Source organism: Falco biarmicus, chromosome 4 (assembly GCF_023638135.1).
Source record: "Falco biarmicus isolate bFalBia1 chromosome 4, bFalBia1.pri, whole genome shotgun sequence".
Classification (NCBI taxonomy): domain Eukaryota; kingdom Metazoa; phylum Chordata; class Aves; order Falconiformes; family Falconidae; genus Falco; species Falco biarmicus.
In genome coordinates, this window is record NC_079291.1 from 77,343,432 (window position 1) to 77,371,115 (window position 27,684).

The following is a 27,684-nucleotide window of genomic DNA, read 5'->3' on the forward strand; positions in this document are numbered from 1 at the left end:
GAGGGGCAGGAGGAGAACTGAAAAGATCTCTGTACTGTGCCAGAAGGGATCTGAATGGGCCTGATCATCATTGCTAGTAGTCTGAGAATTGTCTTCAAAAAGTTCTGAGATGAAGCAAGATGAAACAATGGTCTTTGGTATCTCCTTAATAAAAGTAAGCCCTGTTACACTTATTGTTGTCCTCTCTGGTCAACTGTCTACAGTAGGAAGTCTTGGCTTGGTCTCCTGACTTTTGATTTCAGCTACAAAGCTCTAGCTCCTGATGCCTTGTGACATTTGAGTGGCTACTAACTCCCACAGCTCAACTTCAAGCTCCCATTCCACAACCCCTCCTCCATAAATAGGAATGTTTACTTGTATTACAGATTTCGACCTGTTGCATTCAGCAAACACTTATAAACCTATTAACTTTTTCAAAGTTTCTGTATAAAATTTAAGATAACACAATGCCACAAACCACCTAATATTTTTCAAATCCATTCCTTCATAAATTAGAAAATGTGGGAGCACAAGGGAAAAAAAAACCGAAAACATACTTTCTACTTTTTTTGAACTACTGACATTTCTTAAGATGTACCTATCTTAAAATACAGCAGAGGGCAGTACAGCATTATTTTACGATTCACATTATTTTTATCACTGAACTTACAGAACTGAATTATTCAATTAACGGTCCATTTAAACTCTTGACCACATATAATATATAGGAAAAAATATGACATATTTTACAATTAAAACATTATATGAATGCCACTGAGAAGATTTTAAGTGGTCACTGAAATCAGAATGCATACCCAAAGTTTTATCAAAGCAATGTTTTATAAATACCTAGCAAAATATTAACTTCAGGGGGACAGAGGAGGAAGTTGGCATGGCGTGGAAGTTTTTTTGGTTTTGGTACCAATACAGATACTGGAAAAGCACCAGGTCTTCCATACCTTTGACCATTTTTATTGCTTGCTTCGAGATCTTTTCAAATGGTCCACTTAATTCCTCAAGCGCAGTACCTCAAACTGCATACAATACTGCCACATTGAGGCCAACTGAACCATACTGCCAATTGAGGCCACATCAGAGCCAACTGAACAGAAATTTACAAATGACACTTTCATTTATGCACGTCCATATGAAGTGTGCTTTTACTACAGAAGCACAGCACAACTAGTTCACTATCAGCTTGTGACCCACTGCAGTGGGTTTCCTGCAGTGCTTGCAGCCCAGAAATCCAATCTAATACTGGGCTGCATAAAACAAAGTGTGGCAAGCAGGTTGAGAGAGGTGATTCTCCCCTTCTATTTTGCATTCTTGAGACCCCACTTGCATCCAGCTCTGAGGCCCAAGTACAAGAAAGGCATGGACCTGTTCGAGTGAGTCCAGAATAAATTTCAACTGAACCTCCCATTCCAGTTGTGCAATATCTCCTATGTCCTTACAATCCCATCGTTTCTTACCATTGCTGCATGTCAGAAATTCTGTCATAAAGTCTGCTGGAATTTGGTAAATTAAAATACCTACCTGTTTGGGAGTAAGAGCCAACAGCACTGACAGGAAATAGAACATCTGAGTCATCGTTCAGGACCTGCAGAGGAGTCCAACTGCATATCCGAGAATTGCATGTTCCTATTTCATGTGGCCTAGATTTAAAACAAACAAAACAACCTCTTTATACAGACAATATTAGTGTTCAAAATGCTTACACTCCTTTCAGAGATATCACTGCAAGAAACAAATAATCCGTATTTAAAACTGCCTGTCAACTTCTTAGTCTAAACATACATAAATTCCTTAAAGATCAGACCATTCCAAAGCAGATGAGTTAAGCAGCGCTTGCCTCTTTTTCTCCAAAGGGACTTCTGTGTCAGAAATAAAGAGGCCATATTAGTATCCAAAATTATTCCTTGTCTCTCAGTTTTGTCTTGTCTTGTTTAACTACCTACTCTGATGATAATAGGCTAACTCTATTTAAAATATGCAGTTTTACTGTGAAGCCAAAATAGATCTGGTATCATACTAAGGAAACTTCAAATATGCCAGAATTATAGCCTGGCTGTATCATGCAACAATTTCATCAACTGAGAACTTCCAGAAGAACAAGTCTGAAATCTCAAAATTTTGGTTTTCAGTGGAACATAGAATCAAAATACCATCGCCACAGTGCCCCAAATGGTTTAAACAATGGAAAAGAAAAAAAAAGGGGGCAGGGAGGAAAAAAGGTGAGGGAGAAAACAGGGCGCGGGGGGGGGGCAGCGAAGAATATCTATGGTTCAGTTAGTTACATAACTTTACTAATACCGGGGGGGGGGGGGGGGAGGGCGGGGCGGGGGGAAGAAGGGAGGAGGGAAAAAAAAAGGCGTGGAAAATTTACCCCTGGCTCCTGCAACATTACTTACTTTTCAGAAGCTTCTGTTTCACCTTCTGTGTCTTTATTTCCACATGTTTTTCCATATAGTTCATCCTCATCTGCGTCTTCATCATCAATGCTCTTCACATCTAGTTTCTGGTATTCATACTCTCCGTTCATGAATACTGAATTGCTCTTCCACGAATGGTTACTTTCATTCCCATTCAAATTTCTTCTGAGAGTGCTTTCAGATGAGGATAATACAAAAACTGAAGGTCTGTCTACACTCTCCTCTGAACTTTCTCCTGTAATCACAGTCTTTGTGGCATCCCCCAAATTTTGCTCATCTTCCTCTTCATCAAATGAGATAATATTAGTCACTCTCTTCTTCTTTTTCCGATCTTTTTTATATTTCAAATCTAGTAGCAACATAAGGGTTTACATCATTTAGAAGAGAAACAATGTAATGATTTTCTTTTTTTACTGAACATTTAGTACATGAGTTTTTAAGAAAAAAACATTTAGATCTAAAAGGCATTTAATGATTTTTCCATACACAGGAGCTTTTAAATCTTTAACTACCATCTTTATTTCATATGCCTTACATAATTCAGATTTTAGAAGATATTTTGGAGGTGCATTTATATCAGTATTCATTTGGAACTGCAAAAAAAAGTTCAAAAAACTCATAAAATTACATTTAAAATCAAAAGTTCGCCTTCCCATCACTTTCTCCCGTGGCATATGGCTAACATATGTTGCAGAGTATGTCTATACAACAGAGAAAACTTGAAACACTTCTGGGGAAAAAGAGTTAAAAAGATCAAACTCACGAACAAAATCACAGTTTGCAATCAAATTAAGTTAGTTTTGTCTACATTCTAGGAATTGAGCAGTCAATTTTCAGAAAAAGAAATTAAAACTTCCTCCTTCCCTCAGCTAATTAGCTCTTGGTCTAGAAATACACTGAAATCCTCTCTGATTACATCACATCCACGCTGTGACAGCACTTGTTCTTAAATTATTACCTATTCTCACTGATTCAAACATGCAGATGAAGCTAAATGATCTTGTAAAGTTGAAGCACTGTAAGAAATATCAGAAATTTACTCACCAAGACAATCACAATGGGACTAAAGTGTTTTGTTTAATTCAAGTCCAGATGTTATATCCATAGAACACATTAACATACTTTTAAGAGTAACAGGATGTAAAACCCCATTCTGGATGCAAATAGAATTCCAGCAAAGAACATAGAATTTAATGAAAACATCTGACTTGCTTTAACATTCCACATATAATGGCATTTGAACAAACCCAATTTTTTTTAGAATATAATTTTATTCTAAGTTGTACATTACATGTACTGTATACACATGTACGGTACACACAACGTACATTATGCTGTAGAGTCATGTGCAGCATATGGTCAACTATTCTGTTATTTAGTCTTGCAAGCCTATTCTATATGAACAAAGGTTATCCCAAGTCAAGTATCACCTACTATTTTAATCTCATTCAAAGTGCTAAACAACAAAAGTTTTACCACAAGTTTGTTTTGAAAAAAAAGTCTATTTTAAATGCCAATTAAAAAATAGATTTTATCTCAACTTCTATTCCAACTTCTATTCCAGATAGCAGTCACATGTGAGTTTTCTTTCCTTTTTCTCCTAATGAAAACAATTTAAAGCCTAAATCCAAACTTTGTTTCTTAATCAAAAACCACATACATCCCAGAATCTTCCTGCAGTTTTGTACCTTTACAAAGCAAAACATTCTTTCAACATAACTTCTGGAAATAAAGATGGTAAAATATTCCTTTGATTTTTTGGAATGGAAAATGTATAATGAATATCACGTTTTACTATATTAATTTCAAATTATAAGAGATTAAGACTTTAGGTCTTTGTTCTTAAGTAACATCCTACCAACTGGTTGTAACACTAAGAAGAGCGTATGATTAAATAGTCATTTGTGGTAGTTATCTACTTCATATAGGAATTCAGACTGTAAACATGGGTGCTGCTTGAGGATTACAAGCTAAGATTTTTACCTGATAATATAAATGGCAGTGTATTTCTGACTGTTAATGTGCCAAAATAAAACATACTAAAACCAAAAAATCATTACATCAGAAACCACAAGGCATAATCTTAAGAATACAAAATTGAAATTCAGGTCACAAGCAAAGTACTTTTCCAGTAAGATGGTTTATCTTCCCTCTCATAGTGATACAATAAAGCTAAAATACACGTTTACCATCCACACCTATATTTCTAAACAATTTCATACTTTTTATTTCACACTCAACTAGTTTCTATGTGTAGTGCACTTATTTTTAAAGTTTCTGTTCCATAATAGCACATGAAAATTAATTTTAAAAGTTATTTAAACACACTTGAATATTTTATGTTTCTAACTTACAACACTGCAAAAATGCTTACCAGAAATTACATTCTTTGAGAGAACAGGAAGTGGGTCAGCGTCTTGATCAGGTTTTATCAGAATCGAGACAGCTGATGATGCAGTTATTTCTCTAAGAAGGCTGCTAACACCCTGAGTGGATTCTTTCAGTAACGAGGTTACATTTTGTGTTGATTCCTTTAATAAATCAGACACCGTGGGTGTGCATTTGCTCTGTCCATTTAAATCCTTATTATCAATGCTGATTGCAAAAAGAATGGAGTTCAGACCTTCAGATAAAAGAAAGCAGAAAAAAAGACCAAAACCCCACTATATATTTCATACAAAAGTTACGAAGATAGAACCTAAGGATTAACAAAACTATGACGTAAAACATTTTTCCCCCAAAATTTCCCACAGTCTCCATGCATGATTTTTTATTCTTTCACGTACCATTCATTCTTTTTTAGATTATATCCAAGCTGATGCAATCAGTTCTGAATTTATCTTGATGTCTGTTCAGCTGCACATTAAACAAGCAGTAAGTGTGGAGAACTCATTTATTTATAACCTTTTATCCATTTCACTGCAACTTTAAGTTGGTTCCTATATTCCGTTAAAAAATATTACTGCAAACTCTATCTTGCAGAACAAAGCATGTGACCATGTACCTGAGAAAAGAGCACTGCTGCGGTCAAACTCTAGAAAAGTAAATTAACTGTTATCTTACTCTCTTTCCATATATTTACCTATAATTTGGGTCTTACTATAAAAGTCTATCATTGCTCTTTCTAGTCAGAAATAACTTATTTTGGTTTCTGTGCTAGTTTTTTAAATAAGGTTAGCCTTGACTGATGAAGAGTTAGAAAATTATGTGAAAGACTTTTGCGCTGTAGGAACCCAGATCTGGTGTTTCAACAGTTCATCAATTCATAGATTTAACTGGTGTAATACATTGACTATTCACCCTGAATGTGCATCTGGCACAAATTCTCCACATAAGCAAAGAGTGTATTAGAGAAACTCTCTGCAACCAGAAACATATAACATCCCAAAATTAAATAGCTTTCCAAGAACAGTACCATTTAAGAGAAAGTCTTACCAGCTGCCATTGTAGGGATCATGCTAGAACGTTCTTCATCCATCATAAAAGACCAGTCTTCATAGAAGACACTATCATGTGAAGGGGGGAGGGGGAGGGGAAGAATATACAGTCCTATATTAACATACATTCCACTTCTAAAAGACATGAAAACTCCGAAGTGTGAGTACACCAATGGATTAAATTATATGCCACATTAAATCCCTGAAGCCCTGAAATATATAGAACTGTCTGAACACTTATCCAAGACATGCTAAATAGTATTTTTTTTATCTTCAGGTTTAGATCTGCATTTTTTTTAATGGGAAAAAGCCACTCAGGGCAAGGAGGTTCATTACGTGACAATAGCAGTCACAATATTTCTCTACACCTATACTGCATATATCTGTTTTTAAATAACTACAGGTGACCATAATAACCAAGCCATTTTGTAAAATATTAGAATGCATGAATACAAACAAAAAGATAAATTTCATCATGAGCAACCTGATCTGGTAAAAGATGTCCTTGACCACAGCAGGGGGGGTTGGACTAGATGATCTTTAAAGGCCCCTTCTAACTCAAACCATTCTATTATTCCTGATTCTATGACCTCTTTCAGTATCCAAATCCACTTCAATTACTCTGAATAGTCAACTAGGAATTTGGGTGCAAGAAAAAAAAGTTTACATGAATTTCACTGTGAACACATAAATTTAGTTGTTCTAAACTTGGTGCTTTTTAGTCACAGGATGCTGTATTTTTACTATCAGCATTCAGCCAATGAAACATAAAAACAGATAGCAAGAAAACCCTCAACCTATATTGAACAGTTTTGACAGATTCATTTTAAAGTTTCCAAAACAGATACAAACTGGGGATGTAAAGTAATTCTGCAAATCCCATTTGAATTTTGATAACATTTAAATCTTAAATATTCTGGAATAAGCATTTTTAGAAATAATATTACATGTACAATGCAGAGAGTACTGATAATCCTGATACTGCATAAGTATTGCTACAAGCATGCAAGTAATTAGTGACACTGATCCAAGTCACTAATTTCCTCATAGTGGTTTTCAGATTCTTTTTCCTTTGTTGTTTCATTTGTTTTTACTTGATTTCATATCAAAATCTGTTGCAAGAAAGCTACAGAGGACTGTAACAGACTGAAAAGAAAAGGATATACTAATGAACTCAGTTCTGGCAATAATCTTGTCCAATACATCCATTAATTGATGCAAATGGAAAGAATGCCTTTCTGCTGAATCCACTGGACTTATCATGTTCAACAGTTACTAATAATAATAACCCAGATTTTCAAAAAGAAAAAGAAAATTTCAAAAAGAGCTGCAGATGTATGAGAAAAAAGATAGGACCCAGTTAAGTATGAACTTAAGTGCGTTTTGCACATCCAAAGTACCTTAGAATTTCACACCACATAGTAAGTTATTCTCAGTAACTCTCTAACAAGAAGGTTCACAAACTGCTACAAAACACTTCCAAGTGATCAGCTACATATTACTTGACTGCTGGAGCTTTTCAATTACAGCACAAGCATTTCCAAAAGGCAACAGGCAATTACCACTGATACACCGGTAAGATCAAGGCTGCAGCCGTGTACTATTTTAATGGAATGAGAGGGGCACCTCAAAGCTTGGTGTCAAGGTCTCAGTGAGGAAACTGTTGAAAGACTAAGGGAATTGAGAAAGAGGATGGAAATTAAGATGAGGATAGAAATGTATATTCTCACATGCTAGAATGAAGCCGGTTTCAGGTCACATGTTGATACAGGCACAAGCCACTATCTTCAGAACAAAAGTATGAGGTTAAGTGGCTTAACTAGCACAGCATTGTGTACTATTACAGATGGGGTTTGGTTGGTTGTTGTTTTTCATCTCAGCACTTCATTTGTCAATACACTTCCTGCATTACAAAGATAGCAAATACAGTACCTGAGTCGATTCTTATCTGCAAGCAGCATATGAACGTATCTTTCCAGGGAATGTTCATTTAATGCACAGCGCAACCAAGCCCGGCCTCTACCAATATCTGTAGTAATTGTCTTCAGAGAGTAAAAGCGCTGTAGTTCATGTTTATTCAGAATTTCTTTCACATAGTACCAAAACACTGGCTCTAAAATAAAAATAAAAATATAATTGTAATAAAAACTCCACCAAAAAACTCTAACTCATACCTGAATGCATTTACATGCAATTTTATAAAATAAACAGGTAACTGTATATAACTTCGAACAAAGGTGAATCATTTACCATGTTCATAAAACTCTCCAGTTAAATAGGTTATTTATTTCTACAAAACTTAGAACTTTTCACTTCATTGAAAAAGCCAAACACACACATTAAAGGATTGTCTCACATTTTTTAATTAAATTAACATTTTAAAGCACATTTAAGCTATTATTTCATCCACAGAACAGATTCATATGTTCAGCTGGGAATATATTATGCAAAGGGAAAAGATTCTTTGAGATTCCATCTTACTGCTGATTGCAAAATGTTATAAACTAAGTCCAAAGGAACAGGTAGCTGCAGAATTTGCAGACATGCAAATGACAAATTCATGTTACTTGAAAAAACAAGTGTGTTACATTTAAAAGGCAACAATACCCCTTTCCACTAAAATATTTTCCTTACCGTCCCCAAAAACTGATAGAAAGTTTTTCGGCAGTTGCCTCAAGTTTCTCGATTGGACATAACAGAAATCTATATCAGTAACTGTAAACGTACAAAAGAATACCTAGTATTTTACATATTCCTAACTGAATAAGAACATATTTTAAGGGCATATTATTACAATTCACCTCTTACCATTTTCTCAGGGTGAAAAGAACAACCAAACATCAGACAATTCATCTGAAAGACTTGAATCATGACTATATGGTATCGTTTGGCAACTGTTAGTCACTAATGTTGCATCAAATACATACTGCTTGAAAGTATCTTAAACATTAACAATAACAGACATGTGGCTTTGGCGTTTTTATAAATAGAACTACTCAAATAACTAGAACGGTTTGAAAGCTGTTAATGTATACAGTTAGTAACATATTAGGAGACTGAATTTAAGGCAAATAGGATATTTTTAAGAGGAAAAAAAATCTGGAAAACCCAAGCATTAAAAAAAAAAACTTTAAAACACATCAATCTCTCAAGGAAGACATACTCCTCTTGACAGTTTAAGGACTGTGTTTGCTCAACTTTTTTTTTTTTTAACAAAAAAAAGGAGAATAATTCTATTGTACAAGTGAATGGTGCACTATCACCTCAAGTATTACGCTGGCTTTTGATCATAATCTCAATGTAGGCAGCTTAAAGCAGATGTTTAAAGACAGGTAAAAAATTTCCTCAAAGACAGAGAAAAAAATGTACACAAGAGAAAATATATTGATCCTGCAATTCCTTGCTTATCACTTTTCTAAATATTTTTTAATGTAGTAAGAATGTTAAGAAAAGGCCATCCATGATGCTTCTCTCTCTCTGCTAAATAAAGTGTATGCAGTCAGAATTTTAGTAGTTTTTCATTACAGCTTGCAACTTCTTTTGGTGAAATATGCTCATGTGAGAGTACAGGGGATTTTATTCATATTTACATATATATCACGGATTTTTAAAAGCTTTTAAATTTGGATTATTGTTAAGTTTTTAATTAAAATCTATCCAATAGAAATAAAGTAAGAGCATTCCATACTTCATAAAAACAGTAATAAGCAGCATTTTCAAATGACTAAGTTCTCTTCTGTGAGAGTACTGGCAAATGAAAATTAAGGTCTTAACTGTTGATATTATTTTTCATAGCAAATAATCCAATACTTTTTATTCAGAAGTAAGATCATTTTATTACCATAAAATATAATTTGTACAATTATACTGTGGGCAAAGAAGACACTGGCCCAATTCACCCAAATATAAATCACTCTGTGAAAACAGTTTATTTAATTTTAATAATGTCGTAGTTCCGATAACTGCAATACAATCAATCATTAATCAGCACCAAATAGCAATCATGTCTCAAGCTGAGAGCATAGAGATCAATTTAAAGTCAGGTTCATTGCCACCTTATGCAAAATAAAAAGTAGTAAACAATTTAAATGTGCAGCCATTGTGCATTTCAGTGTCTTTCTGTCAAGTAACTAATGAACGATTTCATATTTGTCACAAGTGTCTTGGAGTACAACATTCTTTGCTATAGCTAGAATATTTGTTCTTTCAATTCTAATTGAGAGTATCACTAAATTAAGTTTATATTCCATAAGCCTCAGTCTATGATTTTCACTTCTAACCACAGCAACTAATAATTTTACTATATTAGCTTTCAGCATTAGTCTACAATATCCTACTATTCATAAGCAAGCTCTAAGGTGCAAAGTAGTAGAACTATAAACATATTGTGACTTTGCAACAATTTTGAAATACATTTCCATTTTTGGTATTGATGTGCCATGAGGCTGTGAACAAATCACACCCGTAATTCTGCCATGGATTACCTATCTGTAAATAGATATTACTATCCTACAGTTATAGCATCAAAGCATATACATCAATCTATGGCAATAAGCAGCACCAGAACTACTACTACTTAAAAAAAAAAAAACAACCCAAAAAACCACACACGCAAAGACAAAATGTACTTTAGCTTGGAAAACAGAAGGAGGAAGAGAGACACCTAATAGCAGCCCTCTGGTACCTATGAGGAAGTCATCAATAAGACTGATTTAGGCTCTTGGCATCAGCATATAGCAGGCCAGCACACAACAGGTGTCAGTTAAAGCAAGAAAGGCTCAGACTGGATATTAGGAAAATCTCTTTCATCATGAGGACAGTCAAACGTTGGAACATGGTTAACCAAAGAAGTTGTACAGTCTGGAGGTTTTCAAGTCCCGAATGGATGTAGCCCCAGGCAACCTCCTTTAATCTCGCAGACGATCTTTGTAGGACTGCAGACCTCCTGAGGACCCTTCCAATTTGAATTAGCCTATGATCCTCTGATTGAGTGCAGAAAAAACACTGCTATGAACTATTACTGCTACTACTGGCAGAAAGGTTTCAGTGAGTTTGGAATCCCTGATAAAACAGTAGAAAGAGCAGCCAGAGGCAATGGAATCTATGTAGATTCTTTCAACAACATTGTCCTAATAATTTTTAACAAATACTACATCAGCTACAGTGTTCTCACATAAACTCACCTGGAGTTAAATGAAGACACCCTCATATTGTTAAAAACTAAAGACAGAACACAGTTTTATTGTTTGCTGATTTTGTTGATTGCTTAATATAAATGTGCTGCACATGCCTGTAATGACCATGCCATCAATTGATACTAAATCACACTGATATTAGGAATATGTTTACTTGAATATATATTAAAAAATTAAAATATTTTAAATAGGATTTTTAAGTCATGGTTCCAAAGAACCACTACTGGAGTTTTTGTTTAAAACTTTTATTTTAAGAAAAACAAAGAAAAAAACAATGAAGCTTTTAGATGCAAAATGATGCTACACTGTTTACAGTCATTTGAAAGTACAGTTTATCCTGAAGTACCTGTAATTTTCAAATAAAAACCACTGCTGAACAATTTTTTTTTTCAGTTGTCAAAGCCTGAAGGTATAGCCTAAACAGCAGTATTCCACTATGTTGAAGAAAAAGACAACACCTGTGATTATGTTAGAATGGAAAATAAATCACAACAGGCTCATTTGCCTGAAAGTGATAAAAATGTAGAAGCACTTTGCAACTGCTAACAGGAATTAAAAAAAAAATAATAAAAAATATAAAAACAATACACCACTGTAACTCAAAAAGATAAATGCACCAGAACCCAGTAATTTCCACTAAAAAAAAAAACTTCTCTGTCACAGTATAGCATTCATTTTGCTGCAAGGCAGCCACATTTTTGCTCTTGAACTTCTTAAGTTTCTTAAAGATGACGTTTCTTACATGATGTTTTCTTCTTCAATTCTACTTCCTCAGTACCTTAGATAACTTTCCTGACTCTCCTCTTCTTCCACATCATCTCACTGACAAGGCCCCAAATTAGAGACACAATCACACAAACATACAGCTAAATTGTTACTAAGTTCCCAAGCATCAGAGATGTACCTTTGTACATATGGCCACTAAAAGACAGGATCAAAAATTCCATGCACCTTGAGGTTACTAACAGACAAGAGAGAAATCATAAGAATTACACACAATGTCCTCAAATTGGAAGGCACACTACTTGCATAAATCTGAGAGGGTAACAGTGGAGAACATTCTCTGCAACAAAGCATAAGGCTCTCAGTTGCAGTCTGCGGGGGGATCACAAGCAGATAACCAAATCACTACTCATTAAAGAGATGGAAACTACCCAGAGCTGAAAAAGACCACAGAGTACCAAATCCTCAATTACAAGCACACACATGGGAGAAAAAAAAGCATCCAGAAGAGCTGAAAAATCTGTAAAGATTATGTAAACAGCTGAATTTTGCTTGCTTGTTCATTTAGTCTGCAAAATGTCAAGTCTCGCCCATTACTAAGTAAAAGAGGCAAACATGGGAAACAACAAATTCCCTAAAAGCATAGCTATTTAACTCCCAAAAAAAGCTAAGCCTGCAGGCTCTGACCCATTAGCAGGAAAGTCAGCATGCAAGACCCAACATTTCACCCTACCATCCACAGCAAACACAGTTATTACAGCAATTTTAAACCACCATTGTATCAAACTACACATTTTGCATTAAAGTAATACCCATTATATGCAGTTATCTGGTGTAACTGGAAGTTATGCTGGAGATCAAAATGTATTAACTGTTCTAGTACTACTGAACATATTTAAAAAACAATCCCCCTCTATGTGTTACATATCACAATTATTTATAGCATGTGTACCCTGTTTAAGAAAAAAAAGATACTGTATGTCAAACTTCACAGCAAAAGTGATGAAGATTAACACCTTCATGTACTTTTGATAAAAAAACAAAGGGAAACTTCAAGGTGAAGAGAAGGCAACAAAAATAAAGGAATCTTTCCTTTAAATGTGGAGAAAGTAATAAAAAACAACCCAACCAATACAAGAAATGTAAATTTGCTTTTAAAATTACATCAATACTTAAACATATGTGATGCTATAGAACTTAACAGCACAATTACACAATGTTTATGCCTACCAGAATTTAAAAGACATTTGCCAATGATATTACTCATGACAGAACTGTAGGAAGTACAGATTTCCAAACATCAAAATTTCTAGAGAAATTTGGTGTGAAAGTTAAACTACATTAAGAAAGCAATAACCATTTTCATGCTGTATTGAGTATGCTACAAACAGTCGGCAGTTTGGTGCATTGCTTAAAACCTCCATTAGAAATTATATCACTTGCTTGTGCTTATCAACTGTTTAAAATACAATAGTTGCATTTAACAAATTACCTGTTTCAGTTTTACTGGAGAAACCTGCTGCTTGTTTGATTGCTGCTGCTGTTAATGCTAATCCTCGGCTCCTCCTCAGACCATGCTGTAACACAGCTTCAAACTGAGCACACAAACAAGTGACTCTGCAACAGAATTTTTACAGAAATCACGTGAAAACAACAATGAACTATGTTTCTACAGAGCAGGTTTATTCCAAATCTCTGAATAGAGAATGTAAAGGTGAACCATGATCTTATATGTAGTTAAAGACCCCTTGTCTACACTAATCTCATTATTTGCAAAAAGTATAATCTACTTATACCCACAGTCTCATCACGACTATCTAAAGCTGGGGCACAAATTACATTCAGAGTTGGCAATCAATTTGAGAAATCATCCTCACCTGCTATAGTGGTTGTTAGCCATGTTATTTCAGATTACCTACGGTTCATGTAATGCAATTACATTTTCATAAGTTTGCTTTGTACTACACATGCAATGAATAATTTTCTGAGAATATACTGCAACTTCCTATAAAATCAACAGAAAATTTTGATAACTCACATTAGTCTATGTGTCTATAATAGAACTATAAGTCAAGCCTTGAAAAACAGTAAATCATACATTTTAATATCCTCCAGAAATCCTAGGCATAGGAAAATAAGAAAGATTTTTCTGGAGATGTGTTGAATCTTCAGGTTTTGATGTTGTTCTCTACAATACTAATTATAAAATTCCTGATTTTTTTTAAACATAACCCAGTTAATAAATCAATTTTCACACAGGTACAAACACTGTAAAAACAGCAAGGTTTTAAAATTCAGCCTGCCAAAGGAATATTATTGTAACCTACAGAAAACAGTACGGCTTAAGGTTTAACAGACATGAATGCCATCTGTTTGTTTGAAATCTTACTTTCTCCAAGTTTTATTTTGCCATTAAACAAACAATACTTAAGCTTTGAGAAAGTTGTCACCTGGCTGCCAAAGCTGATTATTAAAAGGACAGATACTTTAACTAAGTTCAAGAAAATAAATAAAAACAGTTGAGAGAGTGGCTCAGGACTCTGCCCCAGCATTCCAGAAGTACAGAGTTCTATGCAGAGTCACAAAAAAAGCACATCTCAGGAGAAGCCTGACAGAAAAAGAGGTCTACTTACCATAATTGCTCTGGACAGAAGAGCTTTTAACGTGTAATGCTTTCTAGTACATCTATGTTAGGAAACTTTACTTTGTTAGGAAAACTTTACTAGTAAAGCAGAATATAATTCAAACAATACTCAAGATGATTGTGGAGCAGTTGATTCATTTTTGCAAAAAGACTGCTGCTGTTGAAAATGGAAATTCCTGCAGATATGTGACCCCCCCCCAGAAAAAAAACCAAAAGTACTTGAACTTTTCAATTCAGAAAAAGCAGAACAGACACTAGGTTCTGTGAAAGAGCTCATATTATTAAAAATCCATATGCACTGAGAATTAAAGCTGTGCAGCATTTTACAGGAAAACTTAAGCTACTAGTAAAACAAATTTAAAAAAAAAAAATCGGTATCCTACAATGCCCAATATATGTCATATATTTACTAGATAGCATCATGGGGGCATGTTAAAATTAACAATACAGAAAAACACTGAGAAGTCTAGTGTACATAGACACAGTAGAACTCTGAACAATTATAATCTCAAAGACAAAAAAATCTGCTCGGAGAAGAAAACTTGGAGAATTATGGATTTCACTGGATTTTGATCTAAATTCTCAGACTATTCTCTTTTTTAAAATTATCTCACAATATTTAGCATAGTAACATCCTCAAATATCATGGAATTTAGGGAAAAAAATCTATTAATGTAATTTCTACTTCCTTTTCAATCCTGCAACTGACTAGTTATATTCCATTATTTCACACATCTACTTAATTCTAAGGAAAATATTTATAAGTAAAATTTGGCCAGCATTGTATCTTTGGAATCCTAACCCAGAAGACAAATACTACAGTTCATCATTCAAATTATTAAATAACTGCAGTAAAGCAGCTGTTCAAGCAAACTGAGCCACAAAGCATAAATTTTAGATCCAGGGAATTTGCTCTGCATAGGAGGTACCTCCTTCTAGGCAAGTTCATGCCATGTACTACAAAGGCAAACATCATCAAAACATTCTCTCACATAAACTAAACAGTGAAGATTAAATAACTACCTCTAGTTGGTGCTTCTGTGCCAGCAGCTGTAGCTGCACAGCCAGTCCAACTGCTAGGTGCTTCAGCCCCACCATCCCTTTATCCCACCTGCACCTTCTCGCTTCCTCCCTCGCACTAGCTTCTGTCCAATAACCCCTATGCTGAACAGACCGTGTACTGAACTGTTTCCACTACGCTATTTCAACAAAACACTACTTCTGTTTCCTCAAAACACTGCAGGGTGAAACAGCCAAGAGTAGGACAGGGTGACAGTAATAGCTGAAAGTCGGACAGGCTTCAGCTGCCATGAAATAGCATTAGCCTGGAGTTTCACACACAGGTAATGCGCAGGAGCTGCATTACAAGCTCCTCCCAAAACAAGATGGGTTTGCCCTCTCACCCCTTGTTGCTTCTTCCTTCTCATCTGCACTTCCCACAACTTCTAGCTGCACCCTTGCAGCATCTCCAGCATTCACCAGATGTTTTACTAATTTAACTCACTAAAATGGCAGAAAGTTACCCCTTTTGCATTATTTCTTCTTTTATTAAATTAATTCAGAGGGAACTGGATGATCACCAGGCATTGCTTAAGAAGGTGGTGCAAGGGAGCAGTACTGAAGTCAGGGACATTGAGGAAATACATTAATCCCAGCCACCCCTTCAGTAGCAATGAATTGCTATGTTGGCTCTCCAGAAATCATGAAACCATACCCTTAGACATGTTCTTAAAGATTGAATTGGGAGGGGATTGGAGAGAATTTTATGCATCGCTTATAAATGGTCAACAAATAATTAACTTCTTCCTGAAAGGCCAAGTCAAACTTCAAGGACACAAGAAAAAGGACAAAAAAGCAACTGCATTTAATCCTGGTGTTTTATTTATCTGAGATTCTTCAATAGGACAGCTTCTGACAAAGACTCAGTAAGACACAAAAAGCACTGCAATTTTCTGTCTGCCAGTCATCTTCTTAAAAGCCTTAGAAACCAATATGCCTTATCCAACAACAAATGAAACTAACAGGAATTAAATGACATTTTTTAACTTACATTACTAAAAAGGAATATCTTACTGTACAGAAAAAGAAGAAAAACAGCTTTAAAACATCAGGAATAACAAAACCTAAGAATGAAAATTTTCTTAATAACTATGTTAAACACATTTGATGCTTAAATGTCAAGATTCAAGAAACAGGTGTATTGGTAATAAATATGCCTTCATTTTTAAAAGATGTTATAGGGAAGATAAGCTTTCCCAATCTCTGTTCAGACCTCAGAATTCAGTGCTTTTGTCATGAACTCTGCAGCCACTTAAACACTTGTAACTTCACAAAAAACACTCTTAAGCTGTCAAATTTGTAACAATGAAGAATTCAGAGTCCTATGTCAGTGTGTAAACAAAAGGAACTGGGGGTTATTTAAACATATCAAGTGTTTTGTGCCATGTTTTATCTCATTATGATACATAATCTAAGCATGATAAAAGTTTCTTAGACTATTTTACCTGCTATCAGAGTCTGAAGCAATTTCTTTTCTTCCTCCAAATCGTATTTGACACTGCAATAAAGAGATTTTAAGAAATTTCTGTTACACTAACAAACTCGATATTCTGAAATATTTCCAAGTAAGAAACAAATTCATTATTAAAAAAGGAGGAGTACAAAATAAAACATTGGAAAATATAGTCTGCAACCAAGAAGTGCTTTACAGCATCATGTTCTACTAATGGGCTGCTCTTGCAGTTCAAATACGTTCTTGCTAGCCAGAACAACATACCTGCAGGTCCCTCAATAAATTTAAAATTGAGTAAAAGTTAGTACTTTTGAGTTTTAAATGTGCACCCACAAAAACAAACATGCTCCTATTCAGCTCAGTGCTACAATTACAGAAGAATTATTTTTTATAAAACATGTCATTTGCTTATTTTTGAGGCATTCTTTTGCTTCCCAAGTTCTCCTAAACTGAATGCAGTCTATGAAATTCTACTTGCGGAACGTCACATTGATCATATTTACCTGTATTTTGATCATTCACTAAAATCCTAGTGCAAAGAAAAAACCTGCTACTGTAAAATGTTAACAGTTTACCCTCTGCAGTAAGCTACGATTTAGTTCAGTCATAAGTATTACAAATACATATTTATGTTTTCTAATTTAGATTATATTTATAATATATAACATCTATTTATAATGTATAATTTATATATTTATAATACAAATATTACAATTACAATTATAATCTGTCAAGAACAAGAACTTTAAACAAATACTGCCCAATAGTTGTTTGCTAGCAGATACAACTCAGTAGTACAGTGTGAAAGACAAGATTTCTCCTTTGTCTGGTAAAGAGAAAAAAGAGGCAAAGATAGTTCCTGCTAGTACTGACAAGTCAGAGTACGTATACTGTGGAAATGCATATCACATTTCTCACCTGTTTAACTGCATCCAGTAGTCGTTCTAGAAGAAACTGTCTTTTAGTGTCACTGTTCTGTGAACCTGAAATACCACAAAATGGTATCATTTTAAAATAAATATTTTTTTAAGAAAATACATTCAGGCCAACACCAGGACCCTGAAAACTTTCTTTCCGTGCCAATTATTCTGTTAGATTTCCTAATGTATTTTCTCTAAGTAAAATGATGCAGTGTAAGTCTGCGTTTGATGTTTCAAAGTTGCCTTTCTCTAATATGCACGAATACTGTTTGAAAGAACATCTAGAGTCTTATTCTAGTAAGATTTTGGTTTCATGATATAAGATATATTGCAGCAATACCAAATAGAGTATAATTGTGCACAATCATCACAGCTTATCCCTAGCTTCTTAGCACAATCACCTATGGGGCCATATTTCAAGCCTGAAACTGACCTAGTCTATGTTTTTGTTGGTTTTGAGGGTTTTTTGGTTCGGTTCTTTTTTGTTGGATTAGGTGTATGATGGAGCTTGCACTGCAACCCCATAAATGTTCATACTGGGACAACTATAAGGGTAGTGTATCATCATAGCACAAGAAAAGAATGGAAAATGAGACACAGCAGGAATATCTTCTTATTGCCACACAACCTTACTGCAGGAGTTTTAAGGTAGGTGAATGGAGAGCAATTGTTACAATAAATCCCTTAAAATTTAACTACCAGCACAGTTCTTCGTGATAATCTAGTTTGTTACTGCACAAGCAACTATGCAAAACAGTCTTTAACTTCTCATTCACTTCAACAACAAAGAGCATACTACTTTGCTTGTCAGAATATGCTTTATATACTCCCATGAATATGTATAAAATTTATTGTCTAGTTAACCTACATCACATCTGTTATTTCTTTATTCTGAGCTTAAATTCAAAATATCCTTAAAAAAAACACTATGACCTCTCTGGAATTCAAGTCATTCTATTCTTCTTTTCCTCTCAAAGAACACACAGCTAATACATGCATAGACTAAAAGCCAGTTACCAAAACTCTGCATGACTAAGTTCAGATACTGAAAATCGAACACCATGTAATAAGGCCTCTAGTAAATAGAGATGACATCAAATATACATGTCTCTTCCTCTTGCTGTCCAGCACTGTGAGGTCCCAATCCCAGTTTCCTATCTTCATAATCCCATTCAAAGCACTTGCTCCTAAACCAGCAGGAAGGGGACAGAATTTGTCCTACTGAAATTATTCTGCCTTTCATGTTAAATATGGGATTAGGAGAAGAAAAACCCCACAGTAAGTCTGTAACACACAATATCAGAATAAAGAAAACAACAGGACAAATATGCCAATGCAGCTGCTAGCTAGCTAAGCTTCACAGTGCTTATTTAGCTGTTTACAGTGGATTTTCAAGAAGTTGTACTTCCGATTTTGAACTCTGACTCAAACTGCAGACATGTGATGTATGAGGTTTGGTTCTATTAGTCAGATATTTCAGTGCATGCAAACGAAGATGAAGATCAAATGATGTTCAATGCTACTAAAGGACTCCAGAAAATACCTCCATACCAAGTAGGTTTTAACTTTCAAACAACTATGCCAGTTATGCCACTGTGAACATAAGGTTAAATTCATATAATCCCTGCTACTAGTCTTTGTGCTCCTTCAGAGATTACAATTTTATTGAATTATATTCAGTGTTCTTACCACGCTTTCATTACCAAAAACGGAGACACATGTCTATGCATCTAAATGCCTTATAATAAATCACATAACTGTAAAATAAGGAAAACAATTACGTTCCAAATTTTAGTACAACACTTCATGCACAGTAACACTGAATATACACAAATCTGCAGATTTTTTCTACTGTTTCAAAACCCATTACTTCTAAAGTCTTATGCTAGCCACGTACCTGCAAGAACAGACATAATGCAACATTTGTCTCTATATTAAGAATTTGAGACTACTTCAGGAAAAATGCATGGACTTAATAATATCATGATCTGAAAAAACATATATCAAATGAAAATACAAGTATGTGAGTTAAGCTTGTCTTCCAAATGCAATACATGTTAGTTTTTAAATTCACATCTCTTTGGCATCTTTGTATCTATCTGGTAACACAGAAATGGTTTGGAAATAGATACCAGACTGTGAACAATATAAAAAAAATGCATAAATACAGAAAACCTACAGACAATCACTATGCTAACTAGTGTTCTAAAACACTAAACCCTGTGATGTCAAACAGCTTTAAATTTACACAGACCGAGTACAGCGTAATGCACATTTTGTCTTCATTTTACTTGTAAATTTGTACTCATAACAATTATGACTACACATGCTTACAGCCAACAATTTCCATAAACAGCTCAGATCACCTTCACCATTAACAGGGCTATGAGGCCACATAATGTATATACGGAAGGCTGGCCGAGGTTTCTGCTCAGTGCATGTCTTCAGAATTCTTCTATTGCTCTGCTTACCATAGAAATCTTGCAGGTAGAAGAAAAAGAATAATCACAAAGTCTAACATTTTTTAAAAACTGTGATATTGTGTGTTTTTTCAATCAGAGGACATATTTTCCTTTGTAATAATCCTAGAAATATTTAGTACTATTTAGCAATGGTTTTGTTTCAGGTAGATGGAAGGTAAAAATAAGTCTTTATCAACTTTATTTAAGATTTCATTCTTTTACAGTCTTCATTTTCTAAAATAAGTCCTAAAAAAAAGGGCATGTTTTCAGACAAGAGCACCAATTAAGTGTGATCAACTCTAGTTGATTTAAAGACTAATAGTGTATTATGAACTGACCAAAATACCCGTCTACTGATTCAGAATAGCAGTAAAAACTGCAGTAACGCACACACAAATTACAAAACATAGAATGCATAAAAACCACATTACTCAGAAAAAAGGCTATAATTAGACTATTGCAATAAAAAAGGAAGTTCCTACATGAGTCTAAAAATAATTGTGAAAACATAAATATAAGGTTGTGAAACCTAAGAAACTTAAAGAGACTCCTCCTCCCATCAAGTCAAAAAGGGTTAAAAATAGGCTCAGGTACTGCACCTGCCTCTGTGACCCATGTCATTTTTTGTTGTTCAGGGTCATGCTTTCCTATTTTTAAAACAAAATCCTCTCTCTACCCTGACAGAAACGTCCACACCTACAGCAGAAGAAAACTGAACATGCAAATAAAGGAAAACAGGATTTTCATCCAATTCTTTGTAGATACAGCTCTCTTCAGCACTACATGTAGCATATAGGTTAAAAAAAAAATAATAATCTCAGATTGCTCTTACATACTTCTTCAAATCTTGTATGCAAAATTTCAGACTGCAATTACTTTTGCTTGCTCTAGTACAGGTTCTGAGGTTACAAGTTTAAGACAAAACAAACACAGACCTAATTTAAATACTACCTTGTACTACATTATTATGATTATACTGCCTGATCCTGAATTAGTCACATTTTTGTTTTTTTAAACTCATGAAACAATTGACAACACCTCTAAATCTTGACAACTACATAAATGTAGTTTCCTTGTGTTACTTCCCTTTAAAGTTTAGCCTATGCAACACTGTCCAATGCAAGTATGTAATTAGTAAGTAGCATTACTAATATTAAAGTAATACTCTAAGCAACAGGACGTTACTTTCACATCCACTAGAAATACACTGTAGCTAAAAAACATACATTACAAATAATTATAGCTAAGCAACAGGACATTACATTAACAACCACTAGAAATACACTGTAGCTAAAAAAAATATACATTAAAAATAATTACAGCCCTTAGGAACAGCCCTTTTACTTTTAAGGGCAAAAATTGGGCAGGGAAGTTAAGTGTGGACAGTGCTGTTACAGCCACTAAAAAAAAAGGTCAGGGTTAAATTTTGTGATGTTAACATCAGCTATCTCCCTTATCTGAAACAAGCAAGACAACAATACACATTTCTCTGTCTTGATCTGTTCCACTTACATTATTCTGGAAAAATACTGAAAATATTCTAGAAAAGTACAGTACTGTAAAGCAGTAATGTCTGGCAAAGTGCAAAATCAGTGTTCTTTTCATTATCTTGCTGTGTAATCAAAACTGTTGGAAGAGTCATATAGGTCTTGGCAAGGGCTACACATGGGTAGGTTAGCCATGCAATTGAACTATTCGCCTTAACATCATCTTAGGCATTATTCTATTTTAAGTAATTAAATGTCTTCTCATAAACCTGTATCTCTTTTTTAAAAATAATAATAATTAAAATTTAAGGTATTAAAAATAACTATGTGATGAAGCTTCATGCCCCAAGAAGTGCCACCTTGCCTTTTGAGTCACAGAATTCAAATACAACTCCCAAAGATGAGTCTCTTAGGAAGATTTAGGCTCTGATTTGCACAAGTTTGCATAAGGCTAGTCCCAGTCTGAATTCATCATTGAAGGGCTGAGGTTTTCCATGTGAAAATGCTGACTCAAAAACTTCAGAATTCGGATTTAGTCTGTATCATATCAAGATCTGACACATGTAGAAAACTTTCTTTTCCCATGGTTTGAAAGATTCGACTGTTACTTGCATTTCTCACAATGCTAATGAACAGGTTTCCTCACAATAACCTTTTCTTTTTTCAATGTCATCTCTTCTTCCATAAAAATCTTTTGTTTTCTTCTTACCACAAAGGTGAGAACAGAACAGAGAAAAATACAACTGAAGCGTTTTCATTTTTTGTTTCATTTTCAGAAACAACTGCTATCTGTAAAACATGTAGCATTTACTTACTCTGGTTAACTCTTCAATTTTTTCTTACTATCTTTGGTAACAGATCTCACCATGTATTAAATCAGGGCAGGAGATAAACATACAGTCTAGCTTTCAGGTTCAGAGTGTTGTCTGCAACTTCCATTACTGAAGTTGTATAAGCAGACCCATGAAAGCATTCACTAAAGCACCTCCCTTCTTAAGGAAAACCCAAACAAACCTTGCCAATCTGTTTTATGACATATTTACAGGAAAAAAATATTAAAATTTCTTCCTCCATCCTACCAAATAACTTTCCATGCTGGCCCATTCTTCCAGCTGGCTACGCTTCTTCCAGCCCTTAAGTTTATGGGTCCCAAATCTCATGCAAAGCTTTTAAACGTTTCCCCTTACAAAAAACTCAAAAACCTCAGGATCTGGCACACCCACCCACCACTGCTTCACTCTTACACGCAGGCCAGAAACGAACACATTCACAACCGACTGGGTCCTCCTCAGGACCATGTTAAACAGCAACCCTACACCCTAAATACTGGAAGGGACAGCTCTTTCCACTAGTTGTGCTTCCCACCTCTCACCAACTGCATGCTGCATATTAGTAAGCTCGTATAATTTTTTATTATTATCATTATTGCACAGCTGAGGCAACGGAGACCCCCGAGACCGGCATCGCTTGTGCTGAGCCGGTGTCACGTTCAAGGGCAGGGCTTTAGGACTTAAAACACCACTTCTGGGGCGCTTGGGGAGCCGACCTGAGGAGCAGGGCGTAGTGATGCAGGCAAGGGCTGTGCCCTGTCCCGCGCCGCGGGGCCACAGAGGCCAAGGTCCCCTGCGTCTCGCCTCGCCACGCCACGGCCCCCAGCCCCGCCGGGGGGAAGCATGGGGGGAGAAAGGGCCTCGGCCTGCAGGGGACAGGGCCACACCTGACTGAACAGGCAGCGGAGGAGCGCAGAGCCGCACCAGCCCTTACAGTGCCCCAGAGACCCGGCGGCCCCACCGAGCACGCCCTGCTAGCGGAAAGGACCCCGCTGAGAGCCCGCCACTCACCACTCATGGTGGCCGCGGGGCTGGCGCCCTCCGTCTGCTGGACCCTGTCCCTCCTCCCGCACAGCCCCACACCGAGCCGGCCTGCGCGCACGCTCCGCCCCGGAACTCCGCCCTGCCGCCCCGGAACGTAAACACCGCTCCGCACCGGGCTCCGCGGTCTTGGCGGGGGTGAGCTCTCACGGCGCCGCCGGCGCCTTCCCTCACAGGTGCCGGGCGCGGGCAAAAAGGCGGGAAGCTGTTCGTTTGCTCTGCGGGTGCCGCGCGGGGAAAAAGGCGGGAAGCTGCTCGTTTGCTCCGCGGGTGCGGCGCCAGCTGCATCCCGCCCTTCAGGCACGCGGCGGGCCCCACGCTGCTCGGCCCCGGCGGGAAACGCGTGGGCCAGGCCAGGCCCCCGCCCCCGGGCGCGCCCAGCAGCCCGCACACCGACCCCCCACCCCCACACCCGCAGTGCTGCGGGGGCCTGAGGCAATACCGGGCAAAGGAAGGGTGAGGAAGATGGCGATAAAGTGTGCTAAGCAGTCCCGTGTCCGTTGTAAGCCAAAAGTCCCGGAAGGTTCCTGTTTCAAAAAACAGCACGGAAATTGTGAAATCTTTTAACGCCAAAAAACCAGGAAAGGAACAAAGGCATTTTCTTAAATGTTGTGCATAGTCTGGCTGGCTTGTGTTTGCACACTCAGTAGAGCACGATGTATTTTCCATATGCTGTGGCATGTGTGGTGCACCGGCATAACTTTGTGAGTTGCCAATAAAGTAATAATAATGAATTTATTGGCTCTGCAGGCCTGTTTCAGAGGGTTTGGCTGTGTGTGGCCAGCCCTAACACAGCTAACGCACAGCTGGCCCAAACTCCAAACTGGTCAGCCTCCTTGGGGTGCTGTACTAGCAATTGCTCCTAGATCTTGTGCAATGATTTATTAGTCCTAAAACATCTTAATTCATCGTTCATGCAAGAACCTGAAATAGACAGTTATCGACAAGTAAAAAGATTGCGGTTTCTTCTGTTCTTGTTGCAGCTTTCCAGGAGTAAAACTGGCCTAATATTAGGAAAATAACTTTAATGCATGGGAGGCCAGGTGACGAAAGTACATTCCTAATTTTATGCTACACAGCAGCCTAGCGTGACTATATCTAATCAGCAGTCCTTGTAAATATGACAAAGGTAAGTCAAAAATTCAGTAAAGTAGAAATAAATCTTTATAGAATACAGTCTGAAAAACACCTGGCACTTAAAGGAAAGTCTGCACCATCAGGAGATAGGTTGGGATTGCAGGTGTAGCACCACAACCTCCCCTGGCATGGACCCAGAGATACTATCTGAACTGGGGGGGGAGGGGGTTGGTCTGTACTCTACAAAGATATTAATCATTAGAATGTTCCTATTTCAAGCATCATAGGGGCTATTTTAAATTATTCTTTACAACATGGGGGGTGTAATGTGAGTCTTCCTTTCTGCCTCTTGGAACATTCCTTTTGTACCATCAAGCAATTTGGGGCACAAGATCAGAGTTTAACATAAAATGTATATTTGCCAACTTGTTTATTGATGGGTTTGTGTATATCTGACATAAGTAGATACAATCTCTAAAGGCAGAAAAAGCCATCCTATGTAGGGACTTTCAGAAATCAAAAATTCCAGTAACTAGATTGGTACCTGAGAATCATGGAGAAATACTTGACCAAAGAGATACTAGAATTAGAAATATATGACAATATTAATGAAAGCTCAATGGAAGATCTACAGAGATGATGTACTAGCCTTCTCCACTGACTGCAAGTATTAAGATTAATAGCTATACTGGAATAACTTATTTATTTTATGCAATAAAAATATACTTCTCATAGTCATCCAGCACCCAGAATATAGTTACAATAATCAAAAGATTTTGTGGTAACTAGAACAGTGGCTCCTTCTTCTGTAGCTGGCAATGGAAATGAAGTTTCACAACCAGTCTGAGGTTTTACCAAGCCACAGTCACTGCAAGTGCATTCTTCCACTGAATACATTAATGTTTCTCTTTGAAGTGAGTGTCTGATTCCTTCTGTATTCACACTTCTTTCAGTATTAGCCTTGACAATATTATTCAGCTCCACAGAAGAGTCTATAAATATACAGAAGTTCATTTAATACATACATCATGCTATACCAGACATACAGTTAAAGACCACATTTCATTGTATTCCAACTATGTTCCTAACCTTAGTGAAAGTTTTAAGATATAGTGAAAGTTTTAAGATATAGTGAAAGTCTTAAGAAGTAGTTATAGACGATAATCTTTTGTTCTTTGATAATATACCCCCTATACTTCAGGATAAGCATTTAAGTAATCTAACACATATTTTCTAATTGGTTATTATTTATTGGCTGAGCACTCCACGAATATTAGTATTTGTAAACCATAAAAATAACGTAATTCTTTTCATCTTCCCAAAATACACCACATCTGCTTCTCACAGGCTAGAATATTAAGTAAAAATACGTAATATCTTATAAAATGGAAAGCTAATACTGAATTTGTATCCTGATTCTATCTGGGTAGAATTCCTTTTGCATTCAGTTAAGAAGAGGATGAAACCCTTATAATCATCTTTTACTATTGAGGGTTCATGAATGATTTCTCAAACACCAGCAAGTAAGCCAGGTATGAATATGCAACAATCCTGACATGATCCAGAACCAACAAAGAGAGATTGCTGCTTTTACAAGTTATCGTCTGGGTATTTTATTCCCTTAATAACTTTAATAACTTCGTTGAGACTATTTGAGAAATACAAAACAATGCAACAAAGACAGTTGTCAGGATCTGGAATATAAATTATATGCAAAATTTATACATGGTAAGAGTAGCTAAAATATACAATGATCTAAAATTATTTCATAAAGAATCTTATTTATTCACCTGTGTTCTTCAGATTTCCTTTTAGTTGCTTTAGGTGCTTCCATTTAAACAAGACCATAAAGGTGAGCAGAGTGAGCATTAAAATTACTCCTAAGCCCAAACAAATCCAGAGAACTCCACTTGGATCAGTACCTTATGGAATAGAAGAGATGCATTAAATTAATTGTAAACAATAATCAATAAACAGTAAACATGTCCAACACATAAAACTTCCATTAGCAAAGGAGCAATTTCTATTTCCATTTTGAGTGACAGCTCAAGTAAAGCTTGAGAGCTTTACTCTTCTTAACACACGTACTCACGTAGGACACACTGCATATGTCTTTAATATTTTTGAGCCCATATATTATTCTGATAAACTCTTTCCAGGTTTTACAGTTCTTTAAGTTTTTATGTTTACAATTCTATGTAAAATACAACGTGAAAATGCCCAGCATAGCCACAAAGTATTGCAGAAATATTACTTACTCTTATCACAGTAGTTTTCACAGGAAGGCGGCGGTGTACTAGAACATCGAAGATGACAAGGCTTACAAGAGAGCAGCAAATTATCATAGTATTCATTTTTGGGGCAGCGTGCCATCAGCGTCAGTAATTATGGAACTGGAAAGCCACAGAAATTGTAAAAGAGTGAGGATCATCTACAAAGGGCTTTTCAGTTCTCAGTTTTAGCAAATCTAAGAACAGCTAGCAATGATAGTTAGACTTTGATCGCAGTTCTGCTACATAGTGTCATGTGTAATAAATAGGATTTAACTCTGAGGCCCCCAAGGAATTACTGTTCCTTTTTTGGCAATTCACAACTGTAGAAAAACTGAACAGCTGCACCAAGATAATTTTAAATGTAAATTTTGTCTGAAACGGAAAAGGGTTATTTATAGAAGACATTTCTTGAACAGGTGCTAAACATTACAAACTGTAGAAAAGCAAGACCTCCAAACAGAAGTTCATAATAATTGTTCTTGTCTTTAGAATTTGGTGGGTTTTTTCAAAGTGATGGGCCACAGTAATTATATTTTCCCTGTAACATGCAAACTATGCAATGCTTACTTCTTGTTCTTTTTGTCCCAGTCCAAGGAGCATAAGATGAAAAAAAATAAAGGCAGGAGGCATAGCAGTAAGAAGATAAAACCAATTCCGTTTCTAGGTTTGCCA

At 36.1% G+C, this 27,684-nt stretch overlaps 2 protein-coding genes across 6 annotated transcripts in view; both read right to left on the minus strand.

The window, feature by feature from the left end:
• SNX29 (sorting nexin 29) overlaps window positions 1-23,736 on the minus strand; it is a 106,064-nt gene extending 82,328 nt beyond the window's left edge. For all 4 annotated transcript variants that reach the window (XR_008821363.1, XM_056335556.1, XM_056335558.1 and 1 more), the window contains exons 1-9: window positions 23,633-23,736; window positions 17,841-17,905; window positions 16,915-16,967; window positions 13,259-13,383; window positions 7,781-7,961; window positions 5,847-5,917; window positions 4,786-5,034; window positions 2,391-2,760; window positions 1,516-1,634 (exon numbers count right to left, since the gene is read on the minus strand). Coding sequence is in view for 3 of the 4 variants with exons in the window: in XM_056335556.1 (XP_056191531.1) it covers window positions 1,516-1,634; window positions 2,391-2,760; window positions 4,786-5,034; window positions 5,847-5,917; window positions 7,781-7,961; window positions 13,259-13,383; window positions 16,915-16,967; window positions 17,841-17,905; window positions 23,633-23,639 (1,240 nt within the window). In the remaining variant the exon portion in view is untranslated. The remainder of the gene's footprint in view (window positions 1-1,515; window positions 1,635-2,390; window positions 2,761-4,785; window positions 5,035-5,846; window positions 5,918-7,780; window positions 7,962-13,258; window positions 13,384-16,914; window positions 16,968-17,840; window positions 17,906-23,632) is intronic.
• Window positions 23,737-25,152: 1,416 nt separating this feature from the next.
• Window positions 25,153-27,683, minus strand: TNFRSF17 (TNF receptor superfamily member 17). Of its 2 annotated transcripts, XM_056335563.1 has the most exons (4): window positions 27,580-27,683; window positions 26,998-27,132; window positions 26,530-26,661; window positions 25,153-25,731 (listed from the first exon to the last, which is right to left on the minus strand). In XM_056335563.1, the coding sequence occupies exons 2-4, from the start codon at window positions 27,110-27,112 to the stop codon at window positions 25,475-25,477; spliced, it is 504 nt and encodes a 167-aa protein (XP_056191538.1). In that variant the 5' UTR covers window positions 27,113-27,132; window positions 27,580-27,683; the 3' UTR covers window positions 25,153-25,474. The 2 variants fall into 2 exon arrangements, with proteins under 2 accessions (XP_056191538.1, XP_056191537.1); XM_056335562.1 differs by lacking the exon at window positions 27,580-27,683 and having other exon boundaries at window positions 26,998-27,552.
• Window position 27,684: the final 1 nt, after the last annotated feature.

Excerpts from the sequence above, each read along its gene's own strand:
- TNFRSF17 (XM_056335563.1), bottom strand. The coding sequence starts at position 27,112 with ATGGCACGCTGCCCCAAAAATGAATACTATGATAATTTGCTGCTCTCT. Across the intron at positions 26,662-26,997 it reads TGAAAACTACTGTGATAAGA|GTACTGATCCAAGTGGAGTT; the intron begins GTAAGTAATATT and ends CTATTCCATAAG. Across the intron at positions 25,732-26,529 it reads AGGAAATCTGAAGAACACAG|ACTCTTCTGTGGAGCTGAAT; the intron begins GTGAATAAATAA and ends GTATATTTATAG.